At 42.0% G+C, this 25,174-nt stretch overlaps 3 protein-coding genes across 9 annotated transcripts in view; all 3 read right to left on the bottom strand.

Annotated features, from left to right (window-relative positions):
* CABIN1 (calcineurin binding protein 1) overlaps positions 1–10,548 on the bottom strand; it is a 96,256-nt gene extending 85,708 nt beyond the window's left edge. For 2 of the 4 annotated variants that reach the window (XM_021412474.1, XM_021412476.1), the window contains exons 1-16: positions 10,381–10,548; positions 9,493–9,556; positions 7,845–7,907; positions 7,323–7,415; positions 7,069–7,182; positions 6,761–6,895; positions 6,343–6,523; positions 5,695–5,824; positions 5,180–5,329; positions 4,427–4,719; positions 3,272–3,440; positions 2,774–2,910; positions 2,168–2,385; positions 1,391–1,469; positions 952–1,139; positions 333–482 (exon numbers count right to left, since the gene is read on the bottom strand). In XM_021412474.1, the coding sequence (XP_021268149.1) occupies positions 333–482; positions 952–1,139; positions 1,391–1,469; positions 2,168–2,385; positions 2,774–2,910; positions 3,272–3,440; positions 4,427–4,719; positions 5,180–5,329; positions 5,695–5,824; positions 6,343–6,523; positions 6,761–6,895; positions 7,069–7,182; positions 7,323–7,415; positions 7,845–7,853 (2,046 nt within the window). In that variant the 5' untranslated portion in view covers positions 7,854–7,907; positions 9,493–9,556; positions 10,381–10,548. The remainder of the gene's footprint in view (positions 1–332; positions 483–951; positions 1,140–1,390; positions 1,470–2,167; positions 2,386–2,773; positions 2,911–3,271; positions 3,441–4,426; positions 4,720–5,179; positions 5,330–5,694; positions 5,825–6,342; positions 6,524–6,760; positions 6,896–7,068; positions 7,183–7,322; positions 7,416–7,844; positions 7,908–9,492; positions 9,557–10,380) is intronic. The other 2 variants (XM_021412475.1, XM_021412477.1) reach the window with 1 other exon arrangement.
* Positions 11,775–14,588, bottom strand: DDT (D-dopachrome tautomerase). 2 transcript variants are annotated; one of them, XR_002443362.1, is made up of 4 exons: positions 14,128–14,588; positions 13,877–14,052; positions 13,610–13,730; positions 11,775–13,244 (listed from the first exon to the last, which is right to left on the bottom strand). XR_002443362.1 is itself a non-coding variant. In XM_021412471.1 (3 exons), exons 1-3 carry the CDS (start codon positions 14,233–14,235, stop codon positions 13,172–13,174), a joined length of 357 nt encoding a protein of 118 aa, XP_021268146.1. In that variant the 5' UTR covers positions 14,236–14,579; the 3' UTR covers positions 11,775–13,171. The 2 variants fall into 2 exon arrangements, 1 of the variants encoding a protein (XP_021268146.1); XM_021412471.1 differs by lacking the exon at positions 13,610–13,730 and having other exon boundaries at positions 14,128–14,579.
* LOC110406240 (glutathione S-transferase theta-1) overlaps positions 15,587–25,174 on the bottom strand; it is an 11,029-nt gene continuing 1,441 nt past the window's right edge. For all 3 annotated transcript variants that reach the window (XM_021412468.1, XM_021412469.1, XM_021412467.1), the window contains 4 exons: positions 21,686–21,773; positions 20,663–20,813; positions 18,298–18,474; positions 15,587–17,893 (listed from right to left, as the gene is read on the bottom strand). In XM_021412468.1, the coding sequence (XP_021268143.1) occupies positions 17,693–17,893; positions 18,298–18,474; positions 20,663–20,813; positions 21,686–21,773 (617 nt within the window). In that variant the 3' untranslated portion in view covers positions 15,587–17,692. The remainder of the gene's footprint in view (positions 17,894–18,297; positions 18,475–20,662; positions 20,814–21,685; positions 21,774–25,174) is intronic.

Here is a 25,174-nt window from a genome sequence, read left to right as displayed (position 1 = left end):
TTAACCATCAGGGGAAGTTATGTTCATAGAAAATAAAACACTGGTTTAATAATCTACCACTGCACACGCAATGCCTCTAATAGAAAAACCTTTTTATTTTGCATAAAAACAATCTTATGTTGTACAAAACCAAGAGATCCAAAAGGCACCTTCTTGAAAAGGAGATGATGGCCATGACATCATCATTAAGCTATGAACCATTCCTTTACTCTCAGAAAAATTCCAGGACAAAGTTCTAGGTAAGCTTTCATCACAAAAGAGCTAATTTATAGCTGACCTTTGAAACTGGAAGGGGTGAAACAGGGAGAATACTCCTGCAAATCAATTCTTACCTCTTCTAAAGAAACTATGGAATCAACATGTAGATTAGGTAATCGTATGACGATGTTGCTTTCATCACCAGCTTTGGATTGCATTGTAGTGGAGCTCTGTAGCATTTCAGTGCAAATATCATAGTTTTCAAGCGCCTGTTCCATGTCTCCCTACAGAAGTATAGCAGGGGGAAAAATAAAATAGAGTTCTGTCTGCAAAATGGCTTTCCAAAGCACATATGAAATGTTTAAATTCGGAGTAGGCATTGCCAATGTGATTATTGCACATAAAAACAAATCTAAAAAAGCAAACCAAAGCAAGCAAATAAAGTATATCTTATCAGTGACTTTTATAAGAGGTAAAACAAATCAGAGAAATAGAATTCAACTTGAATTTGAAGGATTAATTTGGATTAATTAAAATCCCATTCTTTTAGGAGTACAAAAGAGTAATTAGTAGAAAGAATTCTTCCATTCATACTGATCAAAACACCGAGTCAAGAAACATTCTTGTATTCTGTCAAGTGGATGCTTTTAACTGTTTTAAACTGACTTAATCCTCACACTTAAAATGAGCTGAGAATAGCATGATTTTTAATTGCTGAGAAATTTTAGTTGTTAAATCAAAAGTAGAACAAACCTGCAGTGCTAGAAAACGAGCTTTCAGCCAATATACCCGAGTGACAAACTCCATCCAGCCTTCCTCAAATAAATCTCGCTGTGAGGACGCGAACGATAACTGCAGCAGGTCTCCCAAGAAATGAATTCCTGGCAAGTCAGAACCAAACTTTCCATTCACAGAGACAGCAGGGCAATTTCGTGGAGAAACTGTGAATCAATTATGTTTTATCATAAAGTTACTGGCATCCCATGAGAAGAGTCCCACATACTAGTTTCAAAAGTACGGATCTACTTGAAGACAAACGATGCACCAGCAATAAGCACCTTTCAGATGTGTATATGGAGAAAGATATCTGTATATAGAAGAGACAGCTCCAAAAATCCAGTGAATTCCTGGAACAGTTTCTTAATTTACCTACAGTATTTTTAGACTAGATAAAGAAACACCTGACTTTTACCTGTAGAGTTCTTTCCTTTTGCCAGTAGCCACTGGTCTAATTGCAATTCCATGCAGGAAAGGCTCATCAACATCATATCCTGTAGAAAAAGTGTGAAGTTTTTTTTTTTTTTAAAAAAATACAAAGAGAAAAATTTAAGAAAGTCAACATTTCCATGACACTGAATATGCATCCTAGCCTCATGAGTTTATTAATGCTTGATGGATAAATTTCAGGAGTACACTAGAAATCACCATGGATATCTGCCAGGTAGTTTTGTGCAGTGAAGAATATACTATTTTCTGATTACGTTCATAGGAAGAAGGGCTACAGTTCCATCTATAAAATCCATGAGCTTAACGAAAATTTTTAGAAGTCCAGTAGTGCATGGTACCAGAGTAGCCCTTCGGAGTCTCAAAAGCCACACATTCATTGCATTTAGTATAATTTACAGATCAAGTTTAAAATAAATTCAGGGATTAAAGGGAAAAGGCAAGCATGAGGACAGTGATTTTAATGGTATAACTATGAAGTACTGACCTTTAAAATTATGCATAAGTTATGCACTTATAAGACATAGTTCAATTTGTTAAAAAAAAAGATGTATATATATGAAAATACACAGAAATACAGTAGTCACATGCTAGGCATATAAAAACCGTAACATCTGACACACAATGCTGTATTTTTGTGTGCTTCTTCTAGCTAAATCAATGGAGCACAGCATTCTGATTTTTTTTTTTATTTGCAACTAAGTAGAAACACTGCTGACATAAAAAAAAAAAGAAAACACATTACCTTGATATGCTGATTACTTGAGTCCCTCAGTAATGGATTGGGAAGACTAGTACTGTGCTTTCTCCAGCTAGTATAGATACTAAGAACAACCTCAGACAAGCCAGGAGGCCACTTCACCAGGAACTTCTGGCTGATGACCTTCAGATATCTCATCATCAGCTCCAAGATACCACCATTGTTCAGGTTATCCAGCAAGAATTCATGAACATCCTGCTTCTCTAAAAAGCAGATAAAAACAAAGCTATGCTTAACTAAGATCAAGGTATGCTGTGACTTGAAATAAGTTACTTTTGACAATGTTGTTGCACTAAGCTTACAGAATGGTTACAGACGTCCTCCTGTGCTCCAGAGGCAGAATTAAGTTATTGGATACTAATATGCTCAAATGGGCAACTCCATACAACACAGCACTTGCATACAGTAATTAACCAGTCCCCAAGACTTCAAAATGACATTACAATTGAGATAAAAGTATAATTTTACTATGTGAAATTAAAACAAGATATATATATATAAAAGATACAAATGAATAAGACAGGGAAATACAGAAAAGCATACAAGACAGAATAACCAACAGTGAAAGAGGATTTATAATGAAATCTTTACCAGATTCCATGAATGTCGTAGAATCAAACGACATTCTATGTGGTCCAACATGTTGGAAATTCTCTTCTTTAATCTCTGACTGCACCTCATAGTTATTGAAAGGGTCCTCCTCTTCCTCTGGATCTAATTTCCTTAATCTGGGTGGAAAGGGAAACAAAAACACTATACAAACAAAATCCTCATTCTTTCCTTTACTATTAGGTCAAATCTAAGCACGGCACCTTGTACATATTTTATCAGAGAAACCATAGTAACTGAAGCACACTCACGGATTCAGAATTCTCAATTTCTGTTGAAACCAAGACAGCCTTGTTTGTTGATCTTGCACAATTTGACATCTGCATTGTCTTCTAATTGTCTCACATCACCAGACGTGTTCTCATTTTTAAATTAGTTTCCAGTAGTTTTCATTAAAAACAGTTTTACCACATTTATAAGATTGAAGGAGACATGTCCTTCAAAAAATAACATGGGTCTAGCAGTTCTAAGGTCCTGTACCTGGAAGGAAGGAATTTCACCAATAGCTCTTGAAAGTCAACCTTCTCCTCTTTTTTACACTTTGTGTTCCGGACTCTGGCAGATCTCCTTTTGGCTGTTTCACCGCTGTCTTCTGTAATTCTCCTTCGCTTCACCCCTTTCTTGGATTTATCACCTGCCGATATGTCACCTAAAAACAGAATTAAGAAAAAAGAAAAAAGATACTGGCGTGTTAAATGACCAAGCAGGAAGTGGGAAATCTTTTCAGGAAATGACTAATAAATATGAACAAAGATAAATAAAAAGATGATTTGTGGCTGAAACTATTTTACTCTAATGAGATACTGAAGATAGATCATTTTCCTTCTGAACATATTATCGAAATTTTTAAGACACAACTGAATATAAACTGGCCATGGTATCTTGCATAAAAAAGCTGGTCCGAAGCAAGTAGATTTACTGAAAATTCTGCATTTCATTATTCATTAGATTACATTATTTTAGTTCTCAAGAAATTTCTGCAGAGGAGTCTGCCTTTACCTCCAGTACCATCTGTAAATTCCCCTTCAAATATCAACAAAATATTGGTCACTCCTTGATAGTTTTAGATATGCAAATAGATAAAACTAAGCAATTGAATATCCAAACCTTTTGCTACAAATTTAGAATATATAAATATAGCAGGCAGCTTGATTCTCTCAGGTCCTTGAAGTCACAGATGAATGCAGGAGAGTAACTAAGTCTTCTATTTTTCTGTAACGGTTCATTAATTTCTAAGTAGTTCAAGACTCTTCACACTACTAGAAATTTGATACACAGCATTGCTGAAAGGGAGATAAGATTCTTCCAGTCTTAGACTGAAAAACTCAAGTATGAATCAATAGCAGAAAGCCAGAAAAAGTTAGCAACTCCACCATCCTGAACACCAGTACTACGTCTCAGCTATCAGAAAATGATTTTCAGACATTTTAGGTCATTTTCCTTTTCCAATGCAAATGCTTACAGACAGATTTACAGAACTCAACTTCACTTTTTCTGCCATGTTATTATACGTATGCCAGACAGGTTCTGAAGCCCCCAGTAAGGAGTTTAAAGACAGCATTTACCAATGCATTCCATAGTGCTCTTAATACCCAGATAAGCCAGAAAAATATATTTAATCTTAAACTGAAGTACCTTGCTCACCTACAGCAGCTCCTGGTTCCAATGAATTCTGACTGTGGCTTGGAAAATTGGGTGTCACTGGAGTGTAAGCCAGTACAGGTTCTGGCATTGTCACCACTGCAGTAGTGCTGACAGGAGTTGGCTGAATGACGCTGACAGGAGTTGAGGTAGGAGAAAGAACCAAATGCTGAACTGGGTCTCGGTATTCTGAGAGGTCAATTCTCTTTCCCAAACTGGGCCGAGGAGGATCACATGTTGTGAGGTGGTGATACATGGCAAGTAAAGCTTCTCCTAAACACTTCCATCTGCACATGAAAAATGCAACAGCATAAAAATCAACCCTTTATGCCTTAATAAAGATGTACTTAACAACTTTAAAGTATCCTCATATCTTGCTGTCAATAAAGAACTGCATTATGTTTAAACTTCTAAAAGTTTCCATTATACCAACAGTAAAAACATTTAAAAACCTAAACTTACTTTGAAGTTCACATACAAACTAGTCTGAAACGAGAAATCCAATTATACAGTTGGAATGGCTACCAAACTGCTCTTAAGATTGAAAATTGATACGTTTACAATGAAATCAAAAACAGATCAAACAACCTACAGACTCATAAAATATGAAAATACTGTTTTTGGGGTTTTTTTTGGCTTTTTTACAAAAGCATTTTGAAAAAAAAAAAGAACAAACTTGTGCAACACAGTTGCCAGCATAAGCAGCTTCAGATAAACCTGTTACAGACAGAAACTACAAGGACATACGTGAAAAAGGGAATTGGCTGGATCAGCCTCAGGTCTGGTTCTCTCTCTTGCACCAGCAAAGCCTGTCTTTTCTTACGTAGCTCCAATGCTTCATCGATGATTCTTCCTGTTTCAGCTGTACTCACATTTACATTGTGGATAGACATGTCACTGGGAAGTATAGAGAAACAAAGACAAGGATTTGTTTGCTTTAAAAAGTCTGGGGAGATTTATCTCTTTCTGTAGTGTAATATGAAGCATTACAACAAGTATTAAAAAAACAAACAAACATTATTTTGCAAACTTTACAGCATGTGTACAGAAGTGTCCACCATCAGAAATCATTGCTCTCTTAAAAATTAAAAGATAAACGGAGATTGTCCTACTCTGATTCTCAAATAGTGAGACATGAGAGGAAAACAGGAGGTGCTGTTTTCTTTCTTGAAGAGTGACTGATTTAAAAAAACAAAGTGTATGATTAAAAGAAAAAAAAGTTGACACTCCAAATGCAGCATACACCATAAGATGACATTCACCATTTGAGGAACATCCTCAAGGAATCTTTCCGGAGGAGAGGTTGCTCCTCAAAGATCTTCTCCTTCAGAACCAGTCCTTTGCTGTACAGACAATCCTTCTCCAAGGCTTTGCAGATAAAGTACAAGCAAGCTGACAGAGAAATAAAAATTGAATGGTCAATTGCTACTTCCACCATTTACTATTTTCATATTATTAAATGTCTTAATTTCAGATTCCATTGCTGCAACAAGCAATGAATACCAGCAGGCTTTTGCTCATATGGGCAATTACACATATAGAATTAGGATCATTACAGTAGGGCAAACCTAAGGGATCTTACTGAACATTTCTGCCACCTTGTAACTTTTCTCCTAAACACCATTTGAATCAGTTAATGCACTGGACATTACTCAAATGTAAAATGTTTAAACATTTTAACATCAAAAACAGAGATCCAACATCAAAATGCAGATCCATTTGTAATTCTTGATAAACATCATACAGAGCATTTATTTTTAGGGTAACTAGAACAGACAGAAATCATCACAAATATATCATGAAGTAGAAATCTCCATGACACCCTAATCTACTATGATTTCATAATTTTTTTTTAAATAAAATTACACATTTCTTGAGTGTTTTTTTTAAAGACCTACTACTGTACTTACTTGGGTAGTCACTGAGTGTGTACAAGATAGTGATAAGGTTATCTAAACAAGGCCAGTGATCAGGGTTACACCTGAGACCTTCTTCAAAAGCATGACGAGCCAAAGGTAGGCGGATTAGTTTTATTGCCACACGACCAATTTTATACCACAGGTTGACATCAGTAGAGTCTAGCATTACAGCCTAGGAAACATAACAGACAACGTTATTCCCATTTCAGACACGTGTCTGCTTGTTTACAGAGACTATCACTGCTTTACTTTTTAACTGGGACATAACTGGCTTAGGGACTGAATGATGGCCATAAAATATCAGACTCAGACACACACACAAATGAGGTATGCTGAAAAGCATACATCTGTATTTTGGCAAATTGATGCAAACATTGAGGCTCCAGTATTTCTTCCAGCTGTACTGTACCTCCAAATAAAACTCCATGGCTGTCTCTAGGTCATCCCGCTGCGCTGCCAGTTGTGCTAGGTTTTTATAGGTGGAATATTTTAACATCAAGCCTGGATGTTTCAGCCCTTCTTTCTCATCACCAGAAAGAACTGCCTAGAAATAGTAATATGAACACAGCACGGGCATGAGGAATTAGACAAGTTAAAAAAAGCAGCAAACAACTTGCCAACTGACAACACTGACATTCTGAATTAGCCAGTAAGACACAAGTAGTACAAAAATAATTAAAACAGTTGTTAGAGTTTCATTCTCTAAGGATCACTGACCTCTCGCAGAAGTCGAATCTCAAGCAGCTCATGATAAGCTTTGGCAGACTCTTCAAATCGGTCATGCTTCTGAAGGTCCAAAGCTTTGTGGTACAAAGCAAAAGCTTCTGCTTCCTGTGGTTTAAAGATTCAATAGATAAGACAGTAACACAACTTTCTTAAAAACAAAAAATTACTGATGACCAATCTCTGTAACGAGAGAGGACAAAATTCCCATCAATCATATCTATTAAGAAAATTCTGGATTTACTTACTTGTGCTTCTTTTGTCTGTGTCTTATGACTTTTGAAGGTGCCTTCATAGTCATCCTCAATTGTGGAGCTTGCATTCAGTGCAGCGATTCGAATCTACAATGACAGTTGAGATGTCACAAGAACTGTTATGTTTAACACATCTCAGTTTATCTTGCAAACTGTTTTTTTTTTTTTTTAAACTTTACTTGGCAAATATATATTGTATATTCCTATATTGTGAAGTCTCTAAGAAGAGCTGCAGTGAATTTAGGCATCATTAATTGCTAATTATAATATGGCAAAGCAATTTTTCCCCTCAAGGTCAGCGATTACAACAGTTAGAATTCCAAGCATCTTGCAAGCAACTTTCTCTAGAACGTGCACGTGCAATAAGTTTTTTCAAAATTTTAAGTCTACCAATAGCTGCTCCAGTATTGCTCCAAAACCAACATTCTGATGATGCCAATTTATTCGAAGTCCTAGGGAGAGGGGAAATTTTCAATTTTATTCTACCAAAACATCTCACACACTGTAAATCCTTACCATGTTCATAAATATTCACTGTCGTTCTCCAGGGTTAGGAGGGAGGGCTAAATGCAAACAGGTCTGGAAAGCAAACAGGATTAGAACATTTATTCTGACCATAAGGTAAGTATTCAGAAATAAAAATATATACTTTAACCAAGTACCAATAAATTGTCTTACATCATCATTACTGCCAAGAGACAAATTGCCCTACCACATAAGAACAATACTATTGTGAATTTTAACTAGGGACAAAGCATAAAATACAAAGTTAAGCACTTGTATTTCTTCAGGATGGCTTTCAAGATAGTAGTACTGGGGGTGAGGACACTGCAAGTACAGGCAGTGTAGCTACAGCTGTAAGGTACAACATTTAATGAACATACTTGACATTACTTTAACAGCATTAAAATGTGATTCCCTGTAATGACAAAGGCTAAAAACAATAAAGCTTCCTGAACACACTGGTATTATATGAGCACGAATCATTACAGCCTATGAGGTTTATCTTCCATTACTTTAAAAAAAAAAAAAAAAATCATCCAAGTTTTCCTGCTTTTATCTATAGCACAAACCAGAGTGCTCTCTCAAGTCTGAAAATACCAGTGAGCATCACGCTTTCTGGAACACTAAAGGAAAAAGTGGAAAAGCCATCTAAATCAGACTGACTTCACAGCAGACCACAGTGGTTGGTCATTACTCAACACACTACCCAGCCCTGGAAATTCTTCCAATTTAAAGTGTTTTTATTACTGCTAACCGGTTAGAACAGAAACAGTGTTCATAACAACAAGACAGTTGTGTCTTTGAGCACATGGATCACCTACAGACCATCTATCACCTCTGATGGAAAGCAAGTTACAGCTACTCCATATGTACTTGGGTCTAGCAAACGTATGCAAACAGAAGAAATTGAACTTTTGCTAATTAGCAGTTCTCCCTTCTGAAGGAGAGTTGCTAATATTTTCAGTCTTTCTACCACTGATAAAAAGCTTAAAAGAGAATATTCACATTTGTAACCTGTAAGTCATTTTTCAACATAATTAAACCCAAATTTATATTCTATTAGCTGCTTGAAACACGTTAATAAAAGCAAGAGCACAAGAGTTCTGTACGGCTTCACTGTTATGTGATAAAACCTTCCCATCAACTAAAAGCGAAAGATGACACATGCAAAACAGGCTAAAAACAGTCTTTAATTTTGGAGAACACGATAAGAAAAGAATAATTCCAAAATTAACCACAGCAGTGGGAGTTATGAACTATAAAGTGAATGAATTCATACATCACCATTATTAGTTCTGCTTGTAGAGAAAACAGCACTTTTACACTCACTTCATCTGTTCAGCAGCAATACTTTGTTTGCCCAGGCACTATTTACTTGCAGCTAAATTAGACTGATAACTGCACAGCAATTAAGCATTTTTCTCTTTAAGTCACTCACTGAACATTACTAAAAATCAGATCTCTTTCAAGACAGGGAGTCCTTGTTTATTCTGCATACAGAGACAATATATGCACAGAAATTAATGGCATCTTTTCCAAAATATCGAACACCAGAGATTTCAGCAGAAAGTGCAGATGTTTAATGACATCTAAATAAACAAAGCTATGCAACCCCACTTCAATTAAGTCTTTAAATTGAGGGTTTTTAAAGCTCACTTACAAATATGCCTATCTCCAAAAATGTGCTCAAGGCTTTTGCTGAATCCACATGGTCTCCTTCAAGGCTGTAGAGGAAGTCAACAGGAGAGAGACTGTTAGCAGCAGTTCACTTCCATGCCTGCAGTGCCAAGGAGATGACAAGCATAGAAAAGGCAGGGGAAATTTTAGATCTACTCTTCACTTAAGCATGAATCTTGGAACAGATATGGATAGATTGGTATAAGTTCATGTTGTAATATCTCGGAATTAAGTTTGTAATTGTACAGAATGCCAGCACAACACAGCAACATCAGTTAGGCGTAGTTATTACTGGTGAGCACATCACAAAAAGGTAAAAACACCCATTAAAGCCTCTTGACTTTAAAATCGTATCTCCCTTTTCCCTCAGAAGGTTAAAACATAGGTAAAAACGTGAGATGGCAGCTCCTGTGCTGATTATATGTGACAGCTATTGTGTGATTCTCTACTTCAAAACCAGAAACAAAGGGAGTGGCCTGGGCTTCCCTGGCTTTTTTTCCTGCTTGTTGCTATACTTGGAACTACACGCGGCAAACATACACGTTTTTTTAAGAAACACGAAATACCTGGGTTTTGGTGCTTTGTGCTGCTGCTACTGTTTTAAATACCGTTTTCACCGCATTTAAGCGAAAGCCGCTGTGACCGAAACGCGGTAACTTTCCGCAAAAAGGAACGGGCACACCCCCCTCACTGCTTGCCAGGTTCACAGGAGGTGGCCGGGGCCGGGCAGGAGCCCACGCCTGCCTCTGACAGCGGCCTCAGAGAAGGGCGGGAGAGGCCACGCCGCGCCAGGCACACACCGCCCTCACGGTGGATTGGGCAGGGCCAAACGGCGGCCCCTCCGTGGGGCTGCAGCGGACAGAACACTCACCTGGTGGGGCCGCCCCTAGGCTACCGGCACAGAAGGGACAACACGGGGCTCCCAGAGAAGCGAGCTCCTCCAGGCGAAAAGCGGTTCCCCGGAGACGCGACCTCACCGACAGTCTCCACGGCAACCTCCCTCAGGGCCCCGGAGCCCGTCGTCAATAAGGCGGACGCTCATTGGCTGGACAGGTTTTCCTCAGACAACCAATGGGAGAGCGGAGAGGGGGCGGGGCGGGGCGGGGCTGGGGTGCCTCAGGGCGGGAAGGTGATGCGGCCTCGTAAGGTGCGTTACTTGCAGGGCACGGGGCCAGTGCAGGAGTTTGGAAATCAGCCCAAAATGCAAGCGGGCAGTTGGTATTCTAGGGAGATCCTAATACTATAAAGAATAATTCTCCTAGTCTTGAATGCATGAACTCTGGTTTGTGGGAGAAAATGATTGCTCAGAACGAAGAACAAGGCTGCCATCCACATACACTGCTGCACCACAGCATTGTGCCCGCAGAGCAATTCCCAAAGGGATCATGGTTTTGTAATAGTTTTCTGACAGCACTGCCCTTTAGTTTGCTTGGGGTTTCACCAGTCCTCAGCCTTGTGTAAATAGAGGTTGTGCTTCCTTCAAAGCTAGGCAGTGGTTACACAGGCCTCATATTCAGGTCATTACCTTTGAGTGTGTAAACACAGACACAGAGCCCTCAAACAAACCAATAGGGAGCAGGCCCCATCCCATCGAAGCAGAACAATCTGCATGTAGCATTCAGGCAAAGAGGACTTTGTATGGTTATTTTTGAGCACGAGGTTTAGGATGGTGCATCTGTTTGACTCCCACCTACAAAACATAAGTAACAAAGATGTGAGAAAATGTTTCCTGTTTCTGTTAGTTTCTGCCTGAGTGCTCCAGGGCAAGTTTAAGGAAACCACAAAACCCCTTCAGGGTATCCTCAAGCCCTAAAATAACGCACTAACCTAATCTGAAATTAGCCCAGCAGTGGCCAACATTGTGAAAAAGAACCAGAGCTGCGGCACAGGTCAGAACAGGTTTCTGTAGTGGAAATAAAAGACTGCTGCTCCTTCTTGGCACAGAGGTACCTCTAGGAAACGAACAGTTTGCAAAGCAGGATTAAAGCTATTTTATTTTCTGCATGTCAGGATATTCACTCAAATAGGTCAAGCCCCCTTGTATCTCCCTGGCAAAACAGGGCTGTCCACCTTCTTCCCTGCAACAAAGTCCATTTGAGTTACCTGTGTACCGTGATCAGTTCACCTGTTTATTACCTAGTTTCAGAAGCACTCAGCTGGAGATCTGAGAAAAGGCAGAGACCCGTGCAGCCAGCATCTCTGTCACCAAGCACTGAGAGCTAAGAAAGAAAGCCAGGTTAGGAGCCAATAAACTGACACTCATCAAAAGAGGTTTTGATACATTTTATTAATCAGATAGTGTGGCTCCCCCTGAAGGGGGATTTTGCAAACAGAAGGTATTTATGCTGCATAAGGAATAACCAACTTCAAGTGATAATTAGAAGGGATATTTTCAACTAGCTTGAGAGCTCAAGACATAAACAAACAAGAATCTAATCAGGATTACAAAGGAATGGAGACTCTTCAGACTTGTGTTTCATGGACCTCTACATTTCAAGGGCATGTGATTAGCTCCTCTGTGCTTCTGTGCCTGGCACCTGACAAAGCCACAAAGTGGAGGGGAAGCCAATGCATGTTTTCATTTTCAGTGGAAGGCTGAGATAACGTTACTGTGCTTTTAATAAAGTACCACGTACATTCCAGTTATAAAGTGATGGAGCATATAGGTCCTAAAATCCAAAACACTTCAGAGTGAAGTGCAACAGCAACAGAAGTTGTAAGGTTCTGAGTGCAATATGCATAATGCTGCCTGTGTGCTAAGTCGCTTGTGGATGACTACAGCAGCCCCTCTGCAGAGGGCAGTGAGCTGAAAACAGCCACAGGACACAATGAGATGACTGTCTCTTCCATAAACTCCCTGTAACAGCGAGGAAATGAAAACTATTTTCAACATGAGGGTAAGCAACAGGGATTAAAGGTAGCAGAGGCAGAACCTTCACAACATTCTCCTGTGGCATAGTGCAGCTCTTCACAAGCACCTCCCTCTTCAACACAGCCACTGACACGCCAACATCCAGCCACAAAGATTTTGTGGGCAAACAAAACTTTGTGGGAGCAGCCACCTGCGGCTGGCAACGCTAGACCACAGAGCATAAAATCAGACATGTGCCTTAAATAAACAATGAAATAAATGCATAAGCTTGTCTCCCAGCAATCACCTCTCTTTCCAGGAAGGGCTTTCTGGGAGCCTGAAAACAGAATAATTTGAAGGAATACTTCCAGTTCTCCTCAGCCAGCCTGGGAGCCACCTCTTGCCACAGAGAAACAGAAAGGAGGATCTTTCTGCATTGCAAAGTATGAGGTAATCTGGATAAAATGGAGAACCTCTGCAGTTCTCAGTAAAGTCAAATATGTTCTGGACTTCTGCGAGAGCTGTGTCTCAGCCCGTTAAGTATGGCCATCTCCAGATTGCCAATGGCTTAGGAAGCTGCAGAGCCTTTATGCTACAAGGAAAGCTTGAGACAAAGACTGAATTACTTTAATTATAACAGTACAGCTGACTGCCCCACTCTTTATATGCACAGGGTCCAAAAGCAGAAGAGAATCAGACAGGTGAAGGTGCAGAACTATCAGAGCTGATCTAAGAGGAATCAAGGTAGACGGAGCAGGTCATCTCTGGGTTGTCTTCATCACTGCTTTGTTCCAAACGGCCGCTCGAGGGATCACAGGAAAGTCATGACTGTTCTGTTCTTGCCAATCTGCCAGGGCTCCAGCGGGTAAAAGCGAATGACAATCCTTGTTGGGTATAAGAGCAAAAATGTGGCGGACAGAAAAAAATATTATTTTAGAATTAATTATAATCCCTGCCCAGTTTGCAACAAACTAGAAAATCTTCCCTAAGCCTCTGGCTGGCTCACACCATGGTGTTAATTGAACAGAAGCAGAGACAAGCTGCGTGTGGGCAGGGTACAAACAGGTGGCAGAGCTCATCTGCACAAACCCCAAAGCAGAATGAACTTCAGCACTGCCCGCGAGAGAGATTTCAGCAGCGCCCAGGCATCTCGTCACCCAGTTGGGTACTTATCCTGACAGCAGCCCAAGGGCAGGGAACGTCATTACTAGTGGAGACAGAGACGAGGGGCAGAGGGGACACGGCTTACCTTCAGGAAGGCCCATTTGCTCTGGGTTTGCACCGGTCATCCCAACTGGAGTCACTCACGTTCAGAGAGCAGCGGTCCCCACGCTGCTCGGTGAGTGGCCCAGCCATGTTTTTAGCCAGACCTAAAGTAGAGCCGCCCTGGACTCAGCCTCGGGCAGCACTTCACGCGGGCAGCCTAGCTCTGGGCACGCGGAACCCACACCGCCCCCCAGCGGCTGCCCGCAGCCGGACCCCGCAGCCCTCCCGGGCCGGGCCGGGCCGCACTCACCTCTCGGGGCCGAGGCCCAGCTCCGCCGTCAGGAAGTCGAAGAAGCGGGCACTGTGCCCCTGGTTCTGCTCCGCCGAGCCCACCACGCCGATGGAGGAGACGAGCAGCTGTGCGCAGGGCTCGGCCGAGCCCGCCAGCACCATGGGCATCCCGCTGCGCACCGTCACGTTCACCCGCTGCCGGCACACGCGCGGTCACGGTCACGGTGTCCCCGCCGCCTCCCGCCCCGCCGCCCCCGGCCCCGCGCTCACCTCGGCGGGTTTGCCCAGGATGGCGGCGGTGGCTTCGCACAGCTTCAGCGGCAGCCCCGGCGGCAGCCGCTCTGCCGGCAGGCTGGTCTCCAGCTCCACGAACGGCATGGCCGCCTCCTGCCAGCCTCAGCGCCCCGCTGCCCGGCGCCTCCTCCCGCTCCGCCCGGCCCCGCTCCGGCCCTCCTCTCCTCCTGCCCCTCGGGATCGCTGCGAGCCGCGGGCGGGCACCGGGCCTTTCTATTCCGCTCCCGGTGCATCAGCCGCGTTTGGGGCAGGAAGGGTCCACCAAGGGAAGGGAGATGATGCTCTAGAACAGCTGGCACCGCAAGAAATTAAAAGGCAAGCAGGGAGGCTTATTGTTTTGTCCCATATGAATGATTCCTGCCCCAGCTTCTCCAGTTGCATTTGGGTGCCAAAGCTGGCAGGAGTGCCACCGGGCACTGGCTCGCAGCTGCGGTCTCCTCTGTGGATCAGGTTTCTCGGAAGCTGAGCTACTGTGCAGGGTGTGCTACTTGCTCTGATTTACAGCGAAAGGCATTAGGAAGCAGCTAGATGAATACGTCATCTTGCTTAAGGTACAGCACTGTTGTGAAGACTGGCCCTGTATAATGTGATTTTTTTGTTTTCCACAGTTAACCGACAGATTCAGTGAAAAGGGATGGAGCTGCTGGCTTTGCTGGGGGAATTGTTTGGCCTTCACTGCTGCCAGTGAGGACAATACTGGCAGGAGGAGCGGCACATGTAAGCCAGCCAGCAGCCAGGCTGCAGATTTCTAGGAGAGTGATTGTGAAGTGAGACAGAACAGGCAGGGGACGGCTGTTTGCTGTGAGGTGCAGAAGCTCCCTTAAAACCCAGGAAAGCAGCAGAAATAACCCAGGAAAGCTGTTAGATTCCAAAGCAAAATTACAGAAAGATATAATCTTGTAAATAGAAGAGATGATCTTGAGCCACACAGTGGCTCAATTCACATAGTGCTACACTGCCTACGTGGTGTTTTTCTGCACAGTGTTTACTTTTCTATAATAACTGTGCTTTCTGGAAGGGGTGGGGAAACCTCATATTGCTGCATGGCAAGGATACAGCAGGGAGGATTTTAGGACTTCCCCACTGAGAAGCCAAAGAGACTGTACCCAAGCTCTCCCCATCAGCATATGATAAGAACTGAGTTTGCTACTGAAACAAAGGCACTGAGGGGATTCAGCCACACTGCAAACCCCAGGCACAAGCCCACGGCCTGACTGCAGGGAACCACTGATCCAGTGTAAGGTGCCCTTTGGGATCCATTTTTCTATTTCTCATTCCTTTTCAATATATTAAAAATCTCTTCCAAATAAATTCCAAAGCCAAAATAAAACCCCACCACCTAAAAATACATGACAAGAGACCAACATTTCAGAAGGCCTCCCAAGAGAAAAGGAGCAAAAAGAGAAAGTATCAAAAGTCAGCAATCACAACAGGATGAGGAGCTGTCACAAACATTTTAATGATACGTTTTGTCCTTTGCTCCTGAGGGTTGACCACAAATGGCAAATTGTCCATGGCCTCAGGGCCCAAGCCAGAATCCCAGAGCTTTTATTAAAATAAAGGCATTTGTTTTATTGTTTCTGTCTTGGAGCTGGCAACTGAAATGCTTGCAGGAGGATGAGCCGAGAGAGATGACAGCACAGCGGCAAGCAGTCTCCATTTTGCTGAGCCTTTGGAAAATTCTGGTATTTTTTTCCCATTTGTAGGCATCTGTGCGTGTCATCAGCCACTTAGCAATTCCACTCTCAAAGTTCTCAAATGGTCAGCCACTTCCCGTTTAAAATTTATCTCAAGTGTAGACAATATCCCTGAATAAACTTCAGCAGAAAATGTTTGGGGAATAAGAGAAGAAAGGAAAGGTCAGAATACACATATGCCTATTTCTAACATGTTTGGTTCATAAAAAGAAGGAGCCTTCAGTCAGGTCTCTTTTCCTTATAGAGAAAATAAAAATGAAATTTTCTATTACTGAAAGCTCAAGTAAATAATGAGATTTTCTTTCCAGATGGGGAATTCAGAGACCTCCCCAGGTTCTGGACTAAATCTATATCTAGAAGTAAAACTTTAAAGAAAAATCACCAAAACATACAAAGTTGTATAGCACTTAACAGCGGAAATGTGAGTAGCCAACACATGTTAGTACTGTGAAGAGAAGAAGCTATTCAGTTACTGAGAGACGTAATTCCCAAATTATTTACTGGACAAAGATTTCAGGGTAAGGTTCAAGGGCAATGGCTAGATGTGAATGGAAGTATGCAGACATACATACTCCAACAGCCTCTGCATCCTTTACTATTTGCTGTTTTCAACTGAAAAAACTAGAAATGCTTATTTTGCTTCATAAATTGTGCTGCAGTACAAAACAGTTTCCCACTTGAGCTACAACTAATCAGAAATAACACAACCAAGAAAAAGAGCCTTGAAGCTCCAAAACAACTCTCTGCCCTTTTATTGTGATGCGTACGTTGCTCAACGCCACAAAATCTCCCTTATTACTTCAGCTTGCACAGGGTGACTTGGTGAACTTCCATCCAAAACAATCTCAGAAGAGCACGTCTAGATTTATTCCTCCTCTCCATGTTCTAGGAGGAATGTGGATTGCTATTGCACTATTACCACAGAGAAAAAAAAAGAACTCGATTGCAGTCATATTCTCGTTACAGAAGTCACTGTGAATGCATTTGTTCAGTGTATTCCCTATATGATATCAACAGAAGATTCAAGTAGGCAATTACTGGAAGGCTGTGGCCACCCTCAGCTTTTTGAAGTTGCTCAGTCTTTACTACACAGATCTCCCAAGCACTGCCCCTCCACACATGTACTGACAGACCACATGCCTAAGAAACCCAACTCTGAAAAGTGGAGAGCAGTGGTTAAATTAAAGAATTACAGTGATTCACAGTCGTAGACGAATGTGAAGAAACTTCTCACAGGATCTTAAAGGCAAACAGGAGTATGGAATGTAGATGGGTGGCCAAGCAATATGCTCCAGCAACAAGAAAATTAAATTAAAAAAATAAGAAAAGAAAATAAAAAGTCTTTTTTTACTTTAGTGACTACCTGTAATTTTGCTCCATACTCATTTATGCAGAGACATACCCTGGGAAGGTGAGGATCAGGTATGCTCTGCTGTGCTTGCCACTTAAGAAGGAGCTACAACTGTTACAAACACATGAAAGCAATGATCCTCATCCTAGACAGTCCTCTGATGTTCCAGTTTGCAGGCTGGCTCAAATTTTTCAGGAACTACTACTCATGTCTCCAACATTTCTGAGTGACACTAAAATATAACCCAGATGCATGTGTTAAGTGACCCATAGGGCCTCAGCCTTTCATATAAATTTAATGTTTCAGGTCTTAAAACTTTCCCAGCTCCCACCCCACAAAGATGCAGGGAAGGCTTAGTGAAGCTGGGGAGGACACCTTGCAGTACTGTGTAAGAATTACAGTGTTTTTTTCCAGTTAGGTGTAGAGCTGGAGATGAGAGAAGTTAAAAAAAAAAAAAAAAGGAGGGGCAGAAAAAATAGTAACATAGGTTAATTCATTTCAACATCTTCATCAACACAGGTGCCAGGTGCTCTTTCAGCTGTGGATCAATCTGAATGTTGCTCAGTTCTTTGATATTCAGGATCATCTCATGGGCTTGGAAGAAAAGCTCTTTCCCCACAGCTTCCTCCACCCGCCTGCGCCACTCCATCAGCCTGGGCCTGTCTTCAAAGATGTCACAACCAACTCCAACAGGCTGCAGAAAGCCAGAGAGAGCAACAAACAGTGAGGCACTGAGCAACCCACTCTTTGCCAAGACAACGGGCATCAAAAATGTAACTGCGGGTACAGGTAGGAGAAAGACGGGGGAGGAGCTCATAAAGTTTTATACATTATCTCAAGAGGTCAAAAATAAAGTCAGGATGAAACAGGAACACGTACTGTTAGGGAACAAAACCAAAAGAGACCTGTTGCAGCCAGTTTCTTCTTTTAAAAGAACAACTGATTTTCTGAACCCACTGCTGCCTTCTATTCATTGTCTTAGCTGTGCTGAGATATGCCCTTACTCCTAACGAAGTGTTACCATATGCTGCATCCCTCCCTGCCCAGCAGCTTGTTTTCCCTTGTGCTGAGCCTTCATTACTACAGTCCAGCACTCACTTGCATCAGCTCCACAATGGCCACAAGATCTGCCAAAGAAATCTCGTTCCCGACGATAAAAGCCTTGTCCTGCAGAAACCTCTCCTCAAATTGCTTCAGGGAAGTGGACAGCCCCTCCATAACCTCCTGCAGCTTCTCTGATGGCAGCGGTTGCCCGGTGAAGAGGGGAATCAGCACCTGAGGAGAGAAAGGGCGTAGAGCATGGTCAGCTGTCTTCTCATGGATCTAGTGGTAGTCATTAAGTTGTACCTCATGAGCTACTCATCACTGCCAGTGATTCCGCAGCAAAGCTGCAAGAGAGGACGACGTTATAGCTTGATAGGCTGCTGCAGTTCCAAAGAGCTCATGAACAAAGGGCACGTGCAAAGTCTAAAGGGCTGATCCACAGTAACAGTAACTCCAGCTAACAAGTAGCTAGGCACAAAAAGAAGCCACAGATTCAGCAGCATTTTGTGCCTGGCATTATGTCTTCCCACACTATCTCAGTGGGTTACAAAAGAAAAATGGGCAACAGCTCCTGGGAAGACAAATCTCTGCTGCAGTCACCGCTGCTAGGTTCTCTGGTTCAGCAGCCTGCCAAGACTTGTAGGCAGGCGGCCTGCACGCATCCATGTGCGGTGTAACTGGCTGCTGGAGGTAGGCACCTGCCAGTCCCATTGGGTGACAGCAGCAGGTCATGGTAGTGGCTGTGGTAGGGAGCGAAGCTGGCAGAGGAGCAACTGCCAGGTGAGCAGAGTGGGTAAGTGCCGTTTTTACATCACTCTTTCTGTGGCTTCCCAAGAATCATTCCTTATATCATTAGAAATGTTTCCAGCAGAGCAATCATAAATACAGTCTCTGTCTCCAAAGACTTGCTGGCACAGGGTATAGCAGCCTTTCAGTGAGATTTGTCACCATTCACTGAGGTGTATAGACCATCAGAGCCACCAGCATTTCATAACTATGCCACCTCTATCTATGACAACTAAAGAAATACAGTTTATTTTCAGGAAAAAAAAAAGAGATAAATTTCCAGAGGGGGAGTAGATAGACTTTCTACTTACTGCTAGTATATTCAACAAATTCATGTTATGATTGCCTAATCCAAACCACTTTTTTTGCCAAGTACATTTAGAGTCTATTTCATCAGAAAATTCGTGGCCAGATCTTTTCCTAAATGTTTCCAATTATGAATGATGAGATCTCCGGGTATAGCCATTATGAAATGGCATCTCTTTTTCTGTATCTCAGGGCAGTTTATCTTCTCACAAAACTAGCAAATGCACCTTCTGTTACACAGTGGCTTTATAAGTTTCCAAATTTTCAATTATTCTGATGACCTTCCTGTATTTGAGTTATCTAACTAGCAGCAATGAGATGGATTTCTTTCTCTTGGAGAGACTCTTGGAGTCTGCAGAGACTTGAAGAAACTGATGTTTGTAGGAATCTGACTCATACTTATGCTGCTCCTCTGGACTCTCCTGCCAAAAAATCAAATGTTAATAAATCAAAAATCTAAATGAGTCCTGATAGGTTTTGTTAGGGATAAACAAGGGTGGACTTTACATAGGAAGAGTGAAGTTCTTATCTTCTTACTGGCAACCCTTATTTCATCTAAAATTCTCTGTTACAATTGTGCTTGCTGGGCTGTATTTGTACCTGGGCTTCTCTAAGGATAGTTGCCTTCACTTTCTGATGAGTTGTCCAGCAGAATCATCTGATACTAAATGATTTTCTGCCTCAGGGTGATTCCATTAATTTTACCTAAATGTAAGTTGATTTGACCACACTGAATAAAGAAATACTGCCATTCTCTCTGTTTCTCTATTCCACCTATCCCTGAGCTCATTTCAGAGGAGTATATAAGTGTTCCGGAAGCAGAAATCTCCTTCTGGATTTCCACCCCGATGGGACTACAGAGACCTGATGTGTGAAGAACACAAGCCTTTCAGTTTCCAGCAGGAAAGCACGCTCTTGCCAAAGAAGCAAAACGTCTATGTGCACACTCTGCACAGCTGTGCAGGGAGGGGGTGGCCCTTGGAGGCAATACCCAATCTGTTATATATTTGTTCACAAATCCAGGCAATAGAAGTCCGTGGGGCTTTGAAATCTTTTGTATCAGACCTACTTTAAGGAAAAAAAAAACCAAACAAACAAGCAAAAACCCAACAAAACAAAACAAAACAAAAACCACCACAAAAAGGCCAAAGCCATTTTTGCCAGATCCTGATGTTGAGCAAATAGCTCTCCCTCTGACAGCTCCTCTCAGCCAGGAATGCCCTAGATTTGTTATTTCATTGTGACAAACTCTTTCTGCACTAAGTGAGTTCAGTATTCAGCCAGGAACACATCATTTTACTCTCATCTTAATATCCAGTCTCCTTACCTTGATCCACATGGTCTTAGGAGCATTAGCCCGGATGTTAGCGTGATGCCATGAGAGGTATTCATCCACCTGGGCCCGTTTCTTTATGTCTGATGGGTACCAGTGGTCAGGAGTGTTGTACTTTCGACTCAGGTACAGCAGAATGGCAGTGCTGCTCGGACATTAACGAGACAAAAAAGAGGTCAGGAAGTGCTGCAGAATGCTTTTGCCTCAGACCAGAGTTTTATCTCTCCAGGTGTTAATTTGGCCTTTATAACTAAGTCAGACAAATAAAAGTAGCTCTGTAGTTTTCCTAGTGTTTTATACACTTTAAAAAACTCCCAGATATGTTTATAACCCTAATTTGAGGTAAGTGCATTCAGAGGAACATCAGTTAAGCCAGCTGATTTGTTTACATTGTGAAAGATAGTTCAAACAGAAAATGGAAATAGAGTAAATGAGGTATTACAAATAACCAAGATATATAAGGTATATAAAGTTATAAGGTATGAAACTTTGTGGAGACTTTTTCAGTCTTTGCAGTGCTCTTTTGAAGGCAAGACATTTGAAATACAAAAATATCATCACAATTATATTTTCATTAAGTCAGGACGTACATATGAGTTGACAATATGTTAACCTCTTCAGACTGAGAAATAAGGCACGTGATGAAGGAAGCAAGCACTTGCAACATCACCTTAGGCAGAAAATGCTTGCAAATGTAGAGACCTAGTGGCCAGCTGAACATCCATAACTACAGAAGTTCCTGTCAAGGGAACAACTTTCTAATGACTTCAAGTTGTTTATCTCTGAGTATGGTTCATGTCCACCTGAAATAACGCATATCTTTAACTGCTTATCATAAATTTTCATACTGATATCTAACTTTTCAAGAACAAAGGAACTGAAATGTCAAAGTACATCACTAAACTTTCCTATTCATAAATGCTCAGTGCCAGTTCTGAGTCATTCGGAGAGAATGACACCTCCTAAACACTATTCGTATTACCGGTATCCAAGGAACTCTGAGGACTGAGTTCTTACCATTCTGCTAAGGTGAAGTCTCCGTCCTTCAGTGCCGGTACTTTCTTCAAGAGGCTGATTTTGCCAGCCCCTTCACTATTTGATGGCCCTAAGAACATGAACAGACAAGTCAGAGGTTAGAAGAGTATCAGCCAGTGAATCATAAATACCTGTAACAAACTGGAAATTCTGTGAACTCTGCTGTTTTTTTTCCTATGTCATATTCTGAAATTGAAATTGAAAAGTCAGTGTAAAAGCCATCTATAGGCTGCAGTCTGCACAGGCATGTCACACAGCATGGAGCAGTTTGTTTCGATACAGGAATTCAGTTGGTTGACTGGTACCAGCAATACTTGCAAAACTTTCTGAAAAATCATTCCCAGTGAGGCATTTAGAAAACATGATGAAGATACTGGTACTGAAAACACTAACTTGACTTGAAAACAGAGTGCCCTATGACTTCAGAAATGGGGGAAAAAAAGACTTAAGATGAAGACAAGCACAAAGTGTGGCCTGGAAAGGCTGAGTTTGCATGCAGAACACCCCAGTGAGGGCAAACGGTTGCCATTCCTGCTCTTTTTCCAACATACAACAGCAAAACAAAGCCATTTTCCTCCAGTTTGTTAACATGCTGACTCTAGCTGGGATGGAGTCATGACAGAAAGCTTTGTGCCCACAGAGATCACTGCAGTGGCTAATTAATCAAAGACAATCCGTGTGGCTTATAAGACCCATGGAGCAGAATCTTTCCCTTGTTTGTCTCCAAAGAGCAGAGGAAATCAATCATTCCCAAAGAAAGCAAATGTTGTCAGCAGAGCTGATCCCTCAGCAGACATGCAGCTGAGGATAATTCCAGAGTTCTTGCTGGGATGGGAAAAACGCGAGTATCAGCCATATAACAGTGAAGTTGCAAAGTAATTCATGCTGCCACCATGGACGTTCACCAGGGTCAGAGAAGCTGTCAGGAAAACACAAGAGGAAGAAGCCATTCCATAGAAGAGTTCAAACTTCACAGTCACTTGGAGTTTGAAGGCATTAATAGCTGACTATCTAATCACGTTTTCAGTATCTCACTGAAGGCACTGAACTTGTGAGTCAGCAGTTAAATGCCATGGGATTGCACAAAAGACCATGAACTTGTACAAAAGAAAAGATTTCAGGGCTTTGTTTACTTTGTTTGTCTTTAATGCTTTCTGTAAAGAGACATGCCAGGGCGCAAATCCTGTTCAAATCAAACCAGTATGACCAGCAGGAGTTTTCACACAAAAATCCCTTTCATCCAAACAGAAAAAAAAAAAAAGTGCTGTTAACTAGCAATGTTCTACATCCCCAAGAACTATTTGCTGCCATACAGAAGGTGGTGGCAGTGTCTGCGTTAACGGACAGTGTGAAATAGTCTCCAAGCAATAAGAAGTCTTTGGACTACTGAGTTTATTTACAGCTGGCTGTGGGAGAAGGGGTGGGAGAAAGCAAGATTCCTGCATTGCAAATTACAGAACACAGCAAAGCGTCTACTTTCCCAGCACTGACTTCACATGAGACAAACCAAAGAGAGCAAACATTACCGCCCTATTCTCATTTCTAGCTGACTAGCCCCTACTTTGCTTCTTCTTAGGGAAGTGCTTTTAAATTCCAATACAAGCAGCTTCACTGGAGAACAAGGTTCACATCCACCTGCTGTCTGAAGGGGTTCAAACCCACTTCTGCAGGCGATGTCTCTAGCCACCTGCAGTGACAATGCCCTCAAGCTTAGCTGGGTAAGAGGTTCCACGTGCAGAGCAGAAGCAGGCAGCAGCATACGAAAGGCCAGAATAAAAGGTTTCTTAAGAATTAGAGCCTGACAGTGTGAGGTAACAAGCCCATTAATTGAGAAACTTGAACGTTCAAAAACACTCCTAGAAAATCAAGCCAGTTGGCAAAGTACAAGGGACCTTTTGTCTATGATTTGTATCACCAAAAATCTCCACGGAAAATTGTGTACATCTCTTGTTAGCCAAGGAGCTGCTCTGGAAGGTGCTTGACCCTGTGCATTTAGAGGGGCTCCAGCGGCTGGTGGTCACCACGCACAACTTGGGCAAGGGGTGTCGAGTTCAGGTGGTCTTTAGAAAAAAGTGCAGCATAAAATTGCAAGTCAGTAGCTTTTACAAATAATGAGCAGTCAGTTCTTGGACCTAGCTGGTTGGCTGTTACAATCTACTGTTTGTTTATTATCCAGGGTAGCAAGCAATTGAGAAACAGTGATATGAGAAGTAAGCAGTGGGTCAGGGCAGCCTGAGTCAGATTTCAGCCTGTTTTCATAGCGTATCATTAACATACATTTCTTCTGAGACTAACACAGCACTACAGCAGGTTTGACAGTAGGTCAGCGCTTGTTACAGAGACTGCACCTGCAGCCCAGAGAACATCTTATTTGCTTTGGTTCATACAGACAAAAAAGGCCTGAGCAGAAACTCTGCCTCTGAGCTGCAAACTGATAAAAGCTTTGGTATGAAGACTAACTCCAGGTTGCTTCAGTGGGGCTGGTTGTTTATTGCGTTAACATAGAGATCAGTATTTGTAGTTCAGCAGAGTTTAATACTGCGCCTTTCCCAGCAAGCAGAGCTCATCTTTTTGTTCAGAGTTATGAGGCTCATCTTTGTCAATCCTGTGACGTTCCCTTGACCTATAGTTCTGTTTAACATCAGTTGCATCCCGTGTAATTAGTAATAGTAATTAGTATACCCACAAGGGCATATACATGTATATATAGATAGATAGATATGTATAAACTTATGTGTGTATATATACACACTGTGCATGTTGTTGAGCTTTGAGGAATAACTTTAATTAGAATGTAAGCTGTCAAAAGGAAGGACAGGCTGCACACAGGAAGAACACCTCGTGTAGGGAAGATTTACTGGTGGTGACAAGAGGAGACAAAATTCTACAAAAGGAATGGGAAAAAAAAGTTCCATTTGCCAATCACATCCCTGCCTAATAATCTCTTCAGCCAAGGATTTCCAAGTACTATGCTTCACCTTAAGCAACAAGAACAGCAAACTATTTACTTGGAAAATACAATATGCAAACATTCAATAGTCTTCTTATTACAGCTGGACAAGTCTGAACAGCTGAATGTTTCTAAGTACACCGTTCCCAGAACAGTCGCTGTCACTGTGACTAATTTGCTAGAAATGGCTGGAGGAACATTCCTTGGGGATCCACAAAAATAGCTGCAGCATGGCTATCAGACAGCTCTGGGAACAAGAGCTCCATGGCCCAACCATTGTGCTCAGGAGGGCCTGCAGCGTGCATGCTTAAAGCCATACAGCACCTGATGAGCTTGTCCTTCTCTCTCCACAGGCCAAGCAGAGCTTGCAGGCTGGCAGCAGGTTCAGCTGCGGCGTGTTTTATGGCTGCCCAGGCAGGATGGGACCCCGTACTGAGAGGGTACAACCCCAGAAAAGTCTCCTCTGAGCACTGCATCCCTGCACACCTCTGTGAGTAGGTGATCTCCCACCTCCACTAGCT

This window comes from Numida meleagris, chromosome 14 (genome assembly GCF_002078875.1).
Source record: "Numida meleagris isolate 19003 breed g44 Domestic line chromosome 14, NumMel1.0, whole genome shotgun sequence".
NCBI classification, from domain to species: Eukaryota; Metazoa; Chordata; class Aves; order Galliformes; family Numididae; genus Numida; species Numida meleagris.
Note: the sequence above shows the minus strand (reverse complement) of the source record. Positions and strands in the feature narration are given on the sequence as shown.

Excerpts from the sequence above, each read along its gene's own strand:
- DDT (XM_021412471.1), bottom strand. The coding sequence starts at position 14,235 with ATGCCGTTCGTGGAGCTGGAGACCAGCCTGCCGGCAGAGCGGCTGCCG. Across the intron at positions 14,053-14,127 it reads TCCTGGGCAAACCCGCCGAG|CGGGTGAACGTGACGGTGCG; the intron begins GTGAGCGCGGGG and ends GTGTGCCGGCAG. Across the intron at positions 13,245-13,876 it reads CTGGGCCTCGGCCCCGAGAG|GATTGTCATTCGCTTTTACC; the intron begins GTGAGTGCGGCC and ends ATACCCAACAAG.